At 47.8% G+C, this 12,528-nt stretch overlaps 1 protein-coding gene across 6 annotated transcripts in view; it reads left to right on the forward strand.

Moving 5' to 3' along the window:
• The window catches only part of CHD8 (chromodomain helicase DNA binding protein 8), a 1,013,809-nt gene that overhangs the window by 518,798 nt on the left and 482,483 nt on the right, over positions 1–12,528 (forward strand). For all 6 annotated transcript variants that reach the window (XM_069238270.1, XM_069238269.1, XM_069238274.1 and 3 more), the window contains exon 26: positions 263–392. In XM_069238270.1, coding sequence (XP_069094371.1) covers positions 263–392 — 130 coding nt within the window. The remainder of the gene's footprint in view (positions 1–262; positions 393–12,528) is intronic.

The raw sequence follows: 12,528 nt of genomic DNA on the forward strand, positions 1-12,528 counted from the left end.
AGGGTAGACTGACAACACCAGAGTAAATAATGCATACAAGTGAACTCAACTGACTATAAAAAAAAATATATATATATATATTGTTTAGAGTTGTATTATGTTCCATTTTTACCAAAGGATTCCCACCTTGACACAGGAGTAATCAAATGGCATGTCAAACTTTGGAAGATACCAATGCTGGAAAAACACCTTTACAAGGAGTTGGCTTCTTTTTTGTGGTGTTTATGGTAGCTTTCTATGACCTTTAATTTATTTTTTCTAGGGTATGAGAAATACAACACTATGCGTGCAGATCCAGCGCTCTGCTTTCTGGAGAAGGTTGGGCGGCCGGATGAGAAGGCCATTGCTGCTGAGCATCGTGTGCTGGACAATTTTTCAGACCTCGTGGAAGGGTATGGGCATGTCTCCTTTGCTTAAAATTATTAGAGTTTGATCTAACCTTGTCCTTGCTTGCCCTTGACATAAACCCTACAGAGTCTCCAGCTTCACCTTCACTTCTGAATCCTGCTGTATGTTTTTAGTTCTACCTTCCAATGAGTACTTGTTCATGCAAATTCTTCATCTTAAGCATAATTCTAGGCTCCACCATGGCCTGGAAAACATCTGCCCAGCAGTGACTCGTAACACTTTCAGGTGGTGCCAACGGCACATTCTCCTCCAGACAGGATATCAAAAGTATAGTTGGTAATATAGTGCCATAATTTCCTGTTTTTCTTTGCCTCACAGATTGTCTAAATCTTTCAGGGTGTCTCACAGACACATTCCTCGGTTTTCAACCATACTAGATCAGATATCTTCTTAAAGCCTTGCAGACCTTGCTGCATCAAGTTGTCGGCAGCGCAACTGTGTTGGTGTTTAGACCAGGACATTAAGTTGTGGCTTGAGACTCTTGCTGGAGGCAAAGTTATTTTTTCCTTAGTCCCACAGAAAGGCTCTCAAGGGCTTCCTACTTGAGGCAAACAACCTTCCATATAACCTTAGAGAGTAGAAGTCTTTGGGGAAGTGGTTTTATTTTCAGGACCGCTTAAAGTCTGGTTATGGCTATTTGGTACTGGATTCCTCCCTGGCAGCTAAAGAGATGAAATTAGCACATCCAGGTTCTTTTCACAGGAGGACCACAGGTGGAAGTTACACCCTGAAGTCATAAAGGTGATGTTTAAGCCCCTCATTGTTATGTGTTTTTTTTTTTTTAAGGATGTTGTGCATGTTTCCCCCTTCCTGTACATTATGCTTCATTGGGGGTCCTTAACTTGGTTCTAACATACCTGAAGGACCTATGCATACCTGCCACTTGTGGATTTTAACAATACAAAATGTCATTGTAGGAAGTTGGCTCCGTATGCACTATTTCAAAGTAAGGAATAGTATGCACAGAGTCCAAGGGTTCCCCTTAGAGGTAAGATAGTGGCAAAAAGAGATAATTCTAATGCTCTATTTTGTGGTAGTGTGGTCGAGCACTAGGCTTATTAGAGGGTACTGTTAAGCATTTGTTGTACACACAGGCAATAAATTCCAGGCCAATAGGTTTTTATATAGAAAAATATATGTTCTATGGCATCTGTCGCTGTAGATACACATGGTATGCATGAGCTCGCCATCTGGTGTTGGGTCGGAGTGTTACAAGTTGTTTTTCTTCGAAGAAGTGTTTTCGAGTCACGGGACCGAGTGACTCCTCCTTCTGTGCTCATTGCGCATGGGCGTCGACTCCATCTTCGATTGTTTTCTTTCCGCCATCGGGTTCGGACGTGTTCCTGTCGCTCCGGGTTTCGGAACGGAAAGATAGCTGAAAACGGAAGATTTTCGACGGTATCGTTGCGATCCGGTTCGAGATAGACACATACGACGACGCGTTTAACATCGAAGCGCTTCGGTACCCTTCGGGGTAGATTTCGGCACCCCGTCGGGGCCTAGTCGGCCCGACCGCGTGGAGAACAACGCCGATGGAACGGACCCCGTTTCGATTCTGCCCCGAATGCCACAACAAATATCCTTATACGGACCTACACTCGGTCTGTAACCTGTGCCTGTCACCCGAGCACAGCGAAGAATCCTGTGAGGCCTGTCGGGCGTTCCGGTCCCGAAAAACTCTGCGCGACCGTCGAGCGAGAAGACTGCAGATGGCGTCCACGCCAAAGGAGCGTCGACAGTTCGAGACAGAAGAGGAACAGGAGGAATCCTTTTCCATCCAGGATTCAGACTCCAACGAGCTAGACTCTACAAAAACTGTGAGTAAGACGTCGAGATCAGAACTTAAAAAAGGAAAGAAGGCCCAGGGGACGCCACTGCCAACCGGCCATGGCTCCACCCAAATTCTCGGTGACCAACAATCGGCACCGAAAAAGGCCCATTCAGTGTCGAGATCGTCCGACTTCGGTCGAGACACCGGCACGCAGCCTCCTCGGGACCGAGAGAGTGCTAAACAGAAGCATCGACACCGAGAGTTCGGTGTCGACACGGATCGACGCCGAGACAGTGGCGCCGAAGACCATAGAGGCCAAGAATTTTCGGCACAGAAAAAGAGGAAGGTTACCTCGGAGCCGAAAAAACAATCAACAGGGTTTTCGGAGCCGAAAAAAGCGACATCAGACCCTGTTTCAGGCTCCTATACTGAAGAGCATTCTATGTCTTCACAAATGAAGAAACATAGATTTGAACAAGAACTGCAATCCACTGACGTGGATCACACGCAAAAGCGTATCTTTATTCAGCAGGGGACTGGGAAGATCAGTACCCTTCCACCTGTCAAACGAAAGAGAACGCTTCAGTTTACTCCTCAGCAACAAACAGCACAAAAGGTAACACCTCCTCCCTCGCCTCCACTTGTAACTCCGGCTTCGCCAACTTACACCCAGTCACATTCGCCAGCTCACACCGCCATGAGCCACGATGACCAAGATCAGGATGCGTGGGACTTGTACGACGCACCAGTGTCTGATAACAGCCCAGACACATACCCAACTAGGCCATCACCACCGGAAGACAGCACAGCCTACTCACAAGTGGTGGCTAGGGCAGCACTATTCCATAATGTGGAACTACACTCGGAACAAGTAGAGGATGATTTTTTATTTAACACCCTCTCTTCAACCCACAGCTCCTACCAAAGCCTGCCGATGCTCCCAGGCATGCTACGCCATGCAAAGGACATTTTCAAGGAGCCAGTTAAAAGTAGGGCAGTGACGCCTAGGGTGGACAAAAAGTATAAGGCGCCTCCTACGGACCCTGTATTCATCACCTCTCAGCTGCCACCAGATTCTGTGGTGGTAGGGGCTGCCAGAAAACGGGCAAATTCACACACTTCTGGGGATGCACCTCCCCCAGATAAAGAAAGCAGGCAGTTCGATGCAGCCGGGAAGAGGGTTGCTGTCCAAGCAGCAAACCAGTGGCGCATCGCAAATTCACAAGCGCTGCTAGCGCGATACGACAGAGCCCACTGGGATGAGATGCAGCATCTCATTGAACATCTCCCAAAAGATCTGCAAAAAAGAGCAAAACAGGTTGTTGAGGAGGGTCAAAACATTTCAAACAATCAAATACGCTCCTCCATGGATGCAGCAGACACGGCCGCAAGAACCATTAATACGTCGGTTACCATCCGTAGGCACGCATGGCTCAGAACGTCTGGATTCAAGCCAGAAATTCAGCAGGCAGTGCTTAACATGCCAGTAAACGAAAAACTTCTGTTCGGTCCGGAGGTCGACACAGCCATAGAAAAGCTCAAGAAGGACACTGACACTGCCAAGGCCATGGGCGCACTCTACTCCCCGCAGAGCAGAGGATCTTATAACACCTTCCGCAAAACACCTTTTAGAGGAGGGTTTCGGGGTCAGGCCACACAAGCTAGCACCTCACAGTCTGCACCGCCCACCTACCAGGGACAGTACAGGGGAGGTTTTCGGGGCCAGTATAGAGGGGGGCAATTCCCTAGGAATAGAGGAAGATTTCAAAGCCCCAAAACCACTACCAACAAGCAGTGACTCACACGTCACTCACCCCTCCCACACAACACCAGTGGGGGGGAGGATACGTCAATATTACGAAGCATGGGACAAAATAACTACAGACACATGGGTCCTAGCAATTATCCAACATGGTTATTGCATAGAATTCCTGCAATTCCCTCCAGACATACCACCAAAATCACAAAATTTATCAAAATACCATTCACAGCTTCTAGAGATAGAAGTTCAAGCACTACTGCAAAAAAAAATGCAATAGAATTAGTACCAAGCACACAAATAAACACAGGAGTTTATTCACTGTACTTCTTGATACCAAAAAAGGACAAAACACTGAGACCAATTCTAGACCTCAGAGTAGTAAACACATTCATCAAATCAGACCACTTTCACATGGTCACACTACAAGAAGTGTTACCATTGCTCAAAAAACACAACTACATGACAACCCTAGACCTCAAAGACGCATATTTCCATATACCAATACATCAATCACACAGGAAATATCTAAGGTTTGTATTCAAAGGAATACATTACCAATTCAAAGTATTGCCATTTGGTTTAACAACCGCTCCAAGAGTATTCACAAAATGCCTAGCAGTAGTCGCTGCACACATCAGAAGGCAGCAAATACATGTGTTCCCGTATCTAGACGACTGGCTAATCAAAACCAGTTCGCTCACACAATGCTCAAACCACACAAATCAAGTCATACAAACCCTCTACAAACTAGGGTTCACCGTCAACTTTGCAAAATCAAACATTCTGCCAAGCAAAGTACAGCAATATCTAGGAGCCATAATAGACACGACAAAAGGAGTAGCAACGCCAACTCCACAAAGGATCCAAAATTTCAACAGAGTCATTCAACACATGTCTCCAAACCAAACAATACAAGCAAGAACAATACTACAGCTCCTAGGCATGATGTCCTCATGCATAGCCATTGTCCCAAACGCAAGACTGCACATGAGGCCCTTACAACAGTGCCTAGCCTCACAGTGGTCTCAAGCACAGGGTCACCTTCTAGATCTGGTGTTGCTAGACCGCCAAACTTACCTCTCGCTTCTATGGTGGAACAGTATAAATTTAAACATAGGGCGGCCTTTCCAAGACCCAGTGCCACAGTACGTAATAACAACAGATGCTTCCATGACAGGGTGGGGAGCACATCTCAATCAACACAACATAAGAGGACAATGGAACATGCATCAAACAAAACTGCATATAAATCATCTAGAATTATTAGCAGTTTTTCAAGCACTAAAAGCTTTCCAACCAATCATAACCCACAAATACATCCTTGTCAAAACAGACAACATGACAACGATGTATTATCTAAACAAACAAGGAGGAACACATTCAACGCAGTTAAGCTTGTTAGCTCAAAAAATATGGAAGTGGGCAATCCACCATCAAATTGGTCTAATAGCACAGTTTATTCCGGGGATCCAGAATCAGCTGGCAGACCATCTCTCTCGAGATCACCAGCAAGTCCACGAATGGGAAATCCACCCACAGATTCTGAACACCTACTTCACACTCTGGGGAACACCACAAATAGACTTATTTGCAACAAAAGAGAACGCAAAATGCCAAAGCTTCGCGTCCAGATACCCACACAAGCAATCCCAAGGCAATGCCCTATGGATGAACTGGTCAGGAATATTTGCTTACGCTTTTCCTCCTCTCCCTCTCCTTCCTTACCTAGTAAACAAATTGAGTCAAAACAAACTCAAACTCATTTTAATAGCACCAACGTGGGCAAGACAACCCTGGTACACAACACTGCTAGATCTGTCTGTAGTACCACACATCAAACTGCCCAACAAACCAGATCTGTTAACGCAACACAACCAACAGATCAGACACCCGGACCCAGCATCGCTGAATCTAGCAATCTGGCTCCTGAAATCCTAGAATTCGGACACTTACAACTTAGCCAAGAGTGTATGGAAGTCATAAAGCAGGCCAGAAGGCCATCCACTAGACACTGCTACGCAAGTAAGTGGAAAAGATTTGTTTGGTACTGCCATCATAATCAGATACAACCACTAGACGCAACTCCAAAACATATAGTAAATTACTTGCTCCATTTACAAAAAGCAAAGCTAGCCTTCTCTTCTATTAAAATACACCTTGCAGCAATATCTGCATACCTGCAAACTACCTATTCAACTTCCTTGTATAGGATACCAGTTATCAAAGCATTCATAGAAGGGCTTAAAAGAATTATACCACCAAGAACACCACCTGTTCCTTCATGGAACCTAAACGTGGTTCTAACAAGACTCATGGGCCCACCTTTCGAACCCATGCACTCTTGCGGAATACAATTCCTAACCTGGAAAGTTGCCTTTCTCATCGCCATTACATCTCTAAGAAGAGTAAGTGAAATTCAAGCGTTCACAACACAAGAGCCTTTTATACAAATACATAGAAATAAGGTCGTCCTACGACCTAATCCAAAATTTTTACCAAAAGTTATTTCACCATTCCATCTAAATCAAACGGTAGAACTACCAGTTTTTTTCCCACAGCCAGATTCTGTGGCTGAAAGAGCACTACATACATTAGATGTCAAAAGAGCATTAATGTACTACATTGACAGAACAAAAAACATCAGAAAAACTAAGCAGCTATTTATTGCATTCCAAAAACCTCATGCAGGTAACCCAATATCAAAACAAGGTATAGCCAGATGGATAGTTAAATGCATCCAAATCTGCTACCTTAAAGCAAAAAGACAACTGCCCATTACTCCCAGGGCACATTCAACAAGGAAAAAAGGTGCTTCAATGGCCTTTTTAGGAAACATCCCAATGCAGGAAATATGTAAGGCAGCCACTTGGTCTACGCCTCACACATTCACCAAACACTACTGTATAGATGTGCTATCCGCACAACAAGCTACAGTAGGTCAAGCTGTATTAAGAACTCTATTTCAGACAACTTCTACTCCTACAGGCTAAACCACCGCTTATGGGGAACTAACTGCTTACTAGTCTATGCATACCATGTGTATCTACAGCGACAGATGCCATCGAACTGAAAATGTCACTTACCCAGTGTACATCTGTTCGTGGCATCAGTCGCTGAGATTCACATGGACCCACCCACCTCCCCGGAAGCCTGTAGCAGTTCAGAAGTTACCTTCAATTTTGTACATTTGTATATATATTATTTAATCCTTTAATAGGTACATACTTACATTTTTCATTGCGCGGGCACTATTACTATAGTACAACTCCTACCTCACCCTCTGCGGGGAAAACAATCGAAGATGGAGTCGACGCCCATGCGCAATGAGCACAGAAGGAGGAGTCACTCGGTCCTGTGACTCGAAAACACTTATTCGAAGAAAAACAACTTGTAACACTCCGACCCAACACCAGATGGCGAGGTCATGCATACCATGTGAATCTCAGCGACTGATGCCACGAACAGATGTACACTGGGTAAGTGACATTTTCATTTCTTAGTTTATTTTAAGAACCACAGGTTCAAGATTTACAAACAATACTTTAAATGAAAGGTACTTCACTAAGGAACTTTTCACACAAATGGCATATAGCTATTTTAAAACTAGACACAGTGCAATTTTCAACAGTTCCTGGGGGAGGTAAGTGTTTGTTAGTTTTTGCAGGTAAGTAAACCTCTTACGGGGTTCAAAGTTGGGTCCAAGGTAGCCCACCGTTGGGGGTTCAGGGCAACCCCAAAGTTACCACACCAGCAGCTCGGGGCCGGTCAGGTGCAGAGGTCAACGTGGTGCCCAAAACGCATAGGCTTCAATGGAGAAGGGGGTGCCCTGGTTCCAGTCTGCCTGCAGGTAAGTACCAGCGTTTTCGCAGGGCAGACCAGGGGGGTTTTGTAGGGCACCGGGGGGGACACAAGCCCACTCAAAGTACACCCTCAGCGGCACGGGGCAGCCGGGTGCAGTGTGCAAACAAGCGTCTGGTTCGCAATAGGAATCAATGGGAGACCAAGGGGTCTCTTCAGCGATGCAGGCAGGCAAGGGGGGGCTCCTCGGGGTAGCCACCACCTGGGCACGGAAGATGGCCACCTGGGGGTCGCCCCTGCACTGGAGGTCGGATCCTTCAGGTCCTGGGGGCTGCGTGTGCAGTGTCTTTACCAGGCGTCGGGTCTTTGAAGCAGGCAGTTGTGGTCTGGGGGAGCCTCGGGATTCCCTCTGCAGGCGTCGCTGTGGGTGCTCAGCGGGGTCAACTCTGGCTACTCACGGTCTCGTAGTCGCCGGGGAGTCCTCCCTGTGGTGTTTGTTCTCCACAAGTCGAGCCGGGGGCGTCGGGTGCAGAGTGCAAAGTCTCATGCTTCCGGCGGGAAACCTGTGTTGTTTCAAAGTTGCTTCTTTGTTGCAAAGTTGCAGTCTTTGGGGAACAGAGCCGCTGTCCTCGGGAATTCTTGGTCCTTCTAGATGCAGGGTAGTCCTCTGAGGCTTCAGAGGTTGCTGGACCATGGGAACACGTCGCTGGAGCAGTGTCTTTAGAAGTGGGGAGACAGGCCAGTAGAGCTGGGGCCAAAGCAGTTGGTGTCTCTGTCTTCTCTGCAGGTTTTTCAGTTCAACAGTCCTCCTCTTCTTAGATTGCAGAAATCTAGTTTCCTAGGTTCTGGGGTGCCCTTAAATACTAAATTTAAGGGTGTGTTTAGGTCTGGGGGGGTTAGTAGCCAATGGCTACTAACCCTGAGGGTGGCTACACCCTCTTTGTGCCTCCTCCCTGAGGGGAGGTGGGCACATTCCTATCCCTATTGGGGGAATCCTCCATCTGCAAGATGGAGGATTTCTAAGTCAGTCACCTCAGCTCAGGACACCTTAGGGGCTGTCCTGACTGGCCAGTGACTCCTCCTTGTTTTTCTCATTATCTCCTCTGGCCTTGCCGCCAAAAGTGGGGCCGTGGCCGGAGGGGGCGGGCAACTCCACTAGCTGGAGTCCCCTGGGGTGCTGTAACAAAGGGGGTGAGCCTTAGAGGCTCACCGCCAGGTGTTACAGTTCCTGCCGGGGGAGGTGATAAGCATCTCCACCCAGTACAGGCTTTGTTACTAGCCACAGAGTGACAAAGGCACTCTCCCCATGTGGCCAGCAACATGTCTGGTGTGTGGCAGGCTGCTAAAATAGTCAGCCTACACGGGTAGTCGGTTAAGGTTTCAGGGGGCACCTCTAAGGTGCCCTCTGTGGTGTATTTTACAATAAAATGTACACTGGCATCAGTGTGCTTTTATTGTGCTGAGAAGTTTGATACCAAACTTCCCAGTTTTCAGTGTAGCCATTATGGTGCTGTGGAGTTCGTGTAAAACAGACTCCCAGACCATATACTCTTATGGCTACCCTGCACTTACAATGTCTAAGGTTTTGTTTAGACACTGTAGGGGCATAGTGCTCATGCACTTATGCCCTCACCTATGGTATAGTGCACCCTGCCTTAGGGCTGTAAGGCCTGCTAGAGGGGTGACTTATCTATACTGCATAGGCAGTGTGAGGTTGGCATGGCACCCTGAGGGGAGTGCCATGTCGACTTACTCGTTTTGTCCTCACCAGCACACACAAGCTGGCAAGCAGTGTGTCTGTTCTGAGTGAGGGGTCCCCAGGGTGGCATAAGACATGCTGCAGCCCTTAGAGACCTTCCCTGGCATCAGGGCCCTTGGTACCAGGGGTACCAGTTACAAGGGACTTACCTGGATGCCAGGGTGTGCCAATTGTGTAAACAAAAGTACAGGTTAGGGAAAGAAAACTGGTGCTGGAGCCTGGTTAGCAGGCCTCCGCACACTTTCAAATCATAACTTAGTATCAGCAAAGGCAAAAAGTCAGGGGGTAACCATGCCAAGGAGGCATTTCCTTACAGCCATCATAGTATTTGTGCTTGTAGTTCTACATGCTTTACATGCTCAGGGCATCTAGTGATGGCTCCATACTTTGTAACGTTGCTATTGTTTGATGAAATGAGTCTCAAGACCTGTTGTGACTCCCATTTTTCGCAATGCACAAGGGTTCAGGCTGCACCCCCAGATTTTCTTCCATCGGGTTCAGAGTTTTCGAGTCCAAGCTCTGAAAGCAACACACTCTGTGTGACATTTTGAGCTCACACAGCGGGACTGTAGGAAACTGGCACTTGTTGCTGTTACAACACTCCCTCCACCCCCCTGCACAGACACTCACACTTTTTGCATGATCTTTATGCTGACTTGACAGAGTGTGCTGGGATTCTGCTAACCAGTTCCCAACACCAGTGTTCTTTCCCTAAAAATGTACCATTGTTTCCACAATTGGCACATGTAGGAAGTTGGCTCTGTATGTGCTATTTCAAAGTAAGGAATAGCATGCACAGAGTCCAAGGGTTCCCCTTAGAGGTAAAATAGTGGTAAAAAATAGATAATACTAATGCTCTATTTTGTGGTAGTGTGGTCGAGCAGTAGGCTTATCCAAGGAGTAGTGTTAAGCATTTGTTGTACATACACATAGACAATAAATGAGGTACACACACTCCGAGACAAATCCAGCCAATAGGTTTTGTTATAGAAAAATATCTTTTCTTAGTTTATTTTAAGAACCACAGGTTCAAATTTAACATGTAATATCTTGTTTGAAAGGTATTGCAGGTAAGTACATTAGGAACTTTGAATCATTTCAATTGCATGTATACTTTTCAAGTTATTGACAAATAGCTACTTTAAAAGTGGACACTTAGTGCAATTTTCACAGTTCCAGGGGGAGGTAAGTTTTTGTTAGTTTTACCAGGTAAGTAAGACACTTACAGGGTTCAGTTCTTGGTCCAAGGTAGCCCACCGTTGGGGGTTCAGAGCAACCCCAAAGTCACCACACCAGCAGCTCAGGGCCGGTCAGGTGCAGAGTTCAAAGTGGTGCCCAAAACGCCTAGGCTAGGATGGAGAGAAGGGGGTGCCCCGGTTCCGGTCTGCTTGCAGGTAAGTACCCGCGTCTTCGGAGGGCAGACCAGGGGGGTTTTGTAGGGCACCGGGGGGGGGACACAAGCCCACACAGAAATTTCACCCTCAGCAGCGCGGGGGCGGCCGGGTGCAGTGTAGAACCAAGCGTCGGGTTCGCAATGTTAGTCTATGAGAGATCAACGGATCTCTTCAGCGCTGCAGGCAGGCAAGGGGGGCTTCCTCGGGGAAACCTCCACTAGGGCAAGGGAGAGGGACTCCTGGGGATCACTTCTCCAGTGAAAGTCCGGTCCTTCAGGTCCTGGGGGCTGCGGGTGCAGGGTCTTTTCCAGGCGTCGGGACTTAGGTTTCAGAGAGTCGCGGTCCGGGGAAGCCTCGGGATTCCCTCTGCAGGCGGCGCTGTGGGGGCTCAGGGGGGACAGGTTTTGGTACTCACAGTCGGAGAGTAGTCCGGGGGTCCTCCCTGAGGTGTTGGTTTTCCACCAGCCGAGTCGGGGTCGCCGGGTGCAGTGTTGCAAGTCTCACGCTTCTTGCGGGGAGTTGCAGGGTTCTTTAAAGCTGCTTCTGGAAACAAAGTTGCAGTCTTTTTGGAGCAGGTCCGCTGTCCTCGGGAGTTTCTTGTCTTTTTCGAAGCAGGGCAGTCCTCAGAGGATTCAGAGGTCGCTGGTCCCTTGGAAGGCGTCGCTGGAGCAGAGTTCGTTGGAAGGCAGGAGACAGGCCGGTGAGTTTCTGGAGCCAAGGCAGTTGTTGTCTTCTGGTCTTCCTCTGCAGGGGTTTTCAGCTGGGCAGTCCTTCTTCTTGTTGTCGCAGGAATCTAATTTTCTAGGGTTCAGGGTAGCCCTTAAATACTAAATTTAAGGGCGTGTTTAGGTCTGGGGGGTTAGTAGCCAATGGCTACTAGCCCTGAGGGTGGGTACACCCTCTTTGTGTCTCCTCCCAAGGGGAGGGGGTCACAATCCTAACCCTATTGGGGGAATCCTCCATCTGCAAGATGGAGGATTTCTAAAAGTTAGTCACCTCAGCTCAGGACACCTTAGGGGCTGTCCTGACTGGCCAGTGACTCCTCCTTGTTATTCTCATTATTTTCTCCGGCCTTGCCGCCAAAAGTGGGGGCCGGGCCGGAGGGGGCGGGCAACTCCACTAGCTGGAGTGTCCTGCGGTGCTGTGACAAAGGGGTGAGCCTTTGAGGCTCACCGCCAGGTGTTACAGCTCCTGCCTGGGGGAGGTGTTCGCATCTCCGCCCAGTGCAGGCTTTGTTACTGGCCTCAGAGTGACAAAGGCACTCTCCCCATGGGGCCAGCAACATGTCTCTAGTGTGGCAGGCTGCTGGAACTAGTCAGCCTACACAGATAGTCGGTTAAGTTTCAGGGGGCACCTCTAAGGTGCCCTCTGGGGTGTATTTTGCAATAAAATGTACACTGGCATCAGTGTGCATTTATTGTGCTGAGAAGTTTGATACCAAACTTCCCAGTTTTCAGTGTAGCCATTATGGTGCTGTGGAGTTCGTGTAAAACAGACTCCCAGACCATATACTCTTATGGCTACCCTGCACTTACAATGTCTAAGGTTTTGTTTAGACACTGTAGGGGTACCATGCTCATGCACTGGTACCCTCACCTATGGTATAGTGCACCCTGCCTTAGGGCTGTAAGGCCTG

This window comes from Pleurodeles waltl, chromosome 6 (genome assembly GCF_031143425.1).
Source record: "Pleurodeles waltl isolate 20211129_DDA chromosome 6, aPleWal1.hap1.20221129, whole genome shotgun sequence".
In the NCBI taxonomy this organism is placed as follows: domain Eukaryota; kingdom Metazoa; phylum Chordata; class Amphibia; order Caudata; family Salamandridae; genus Pleurodeles; species Pleurodeles waltl.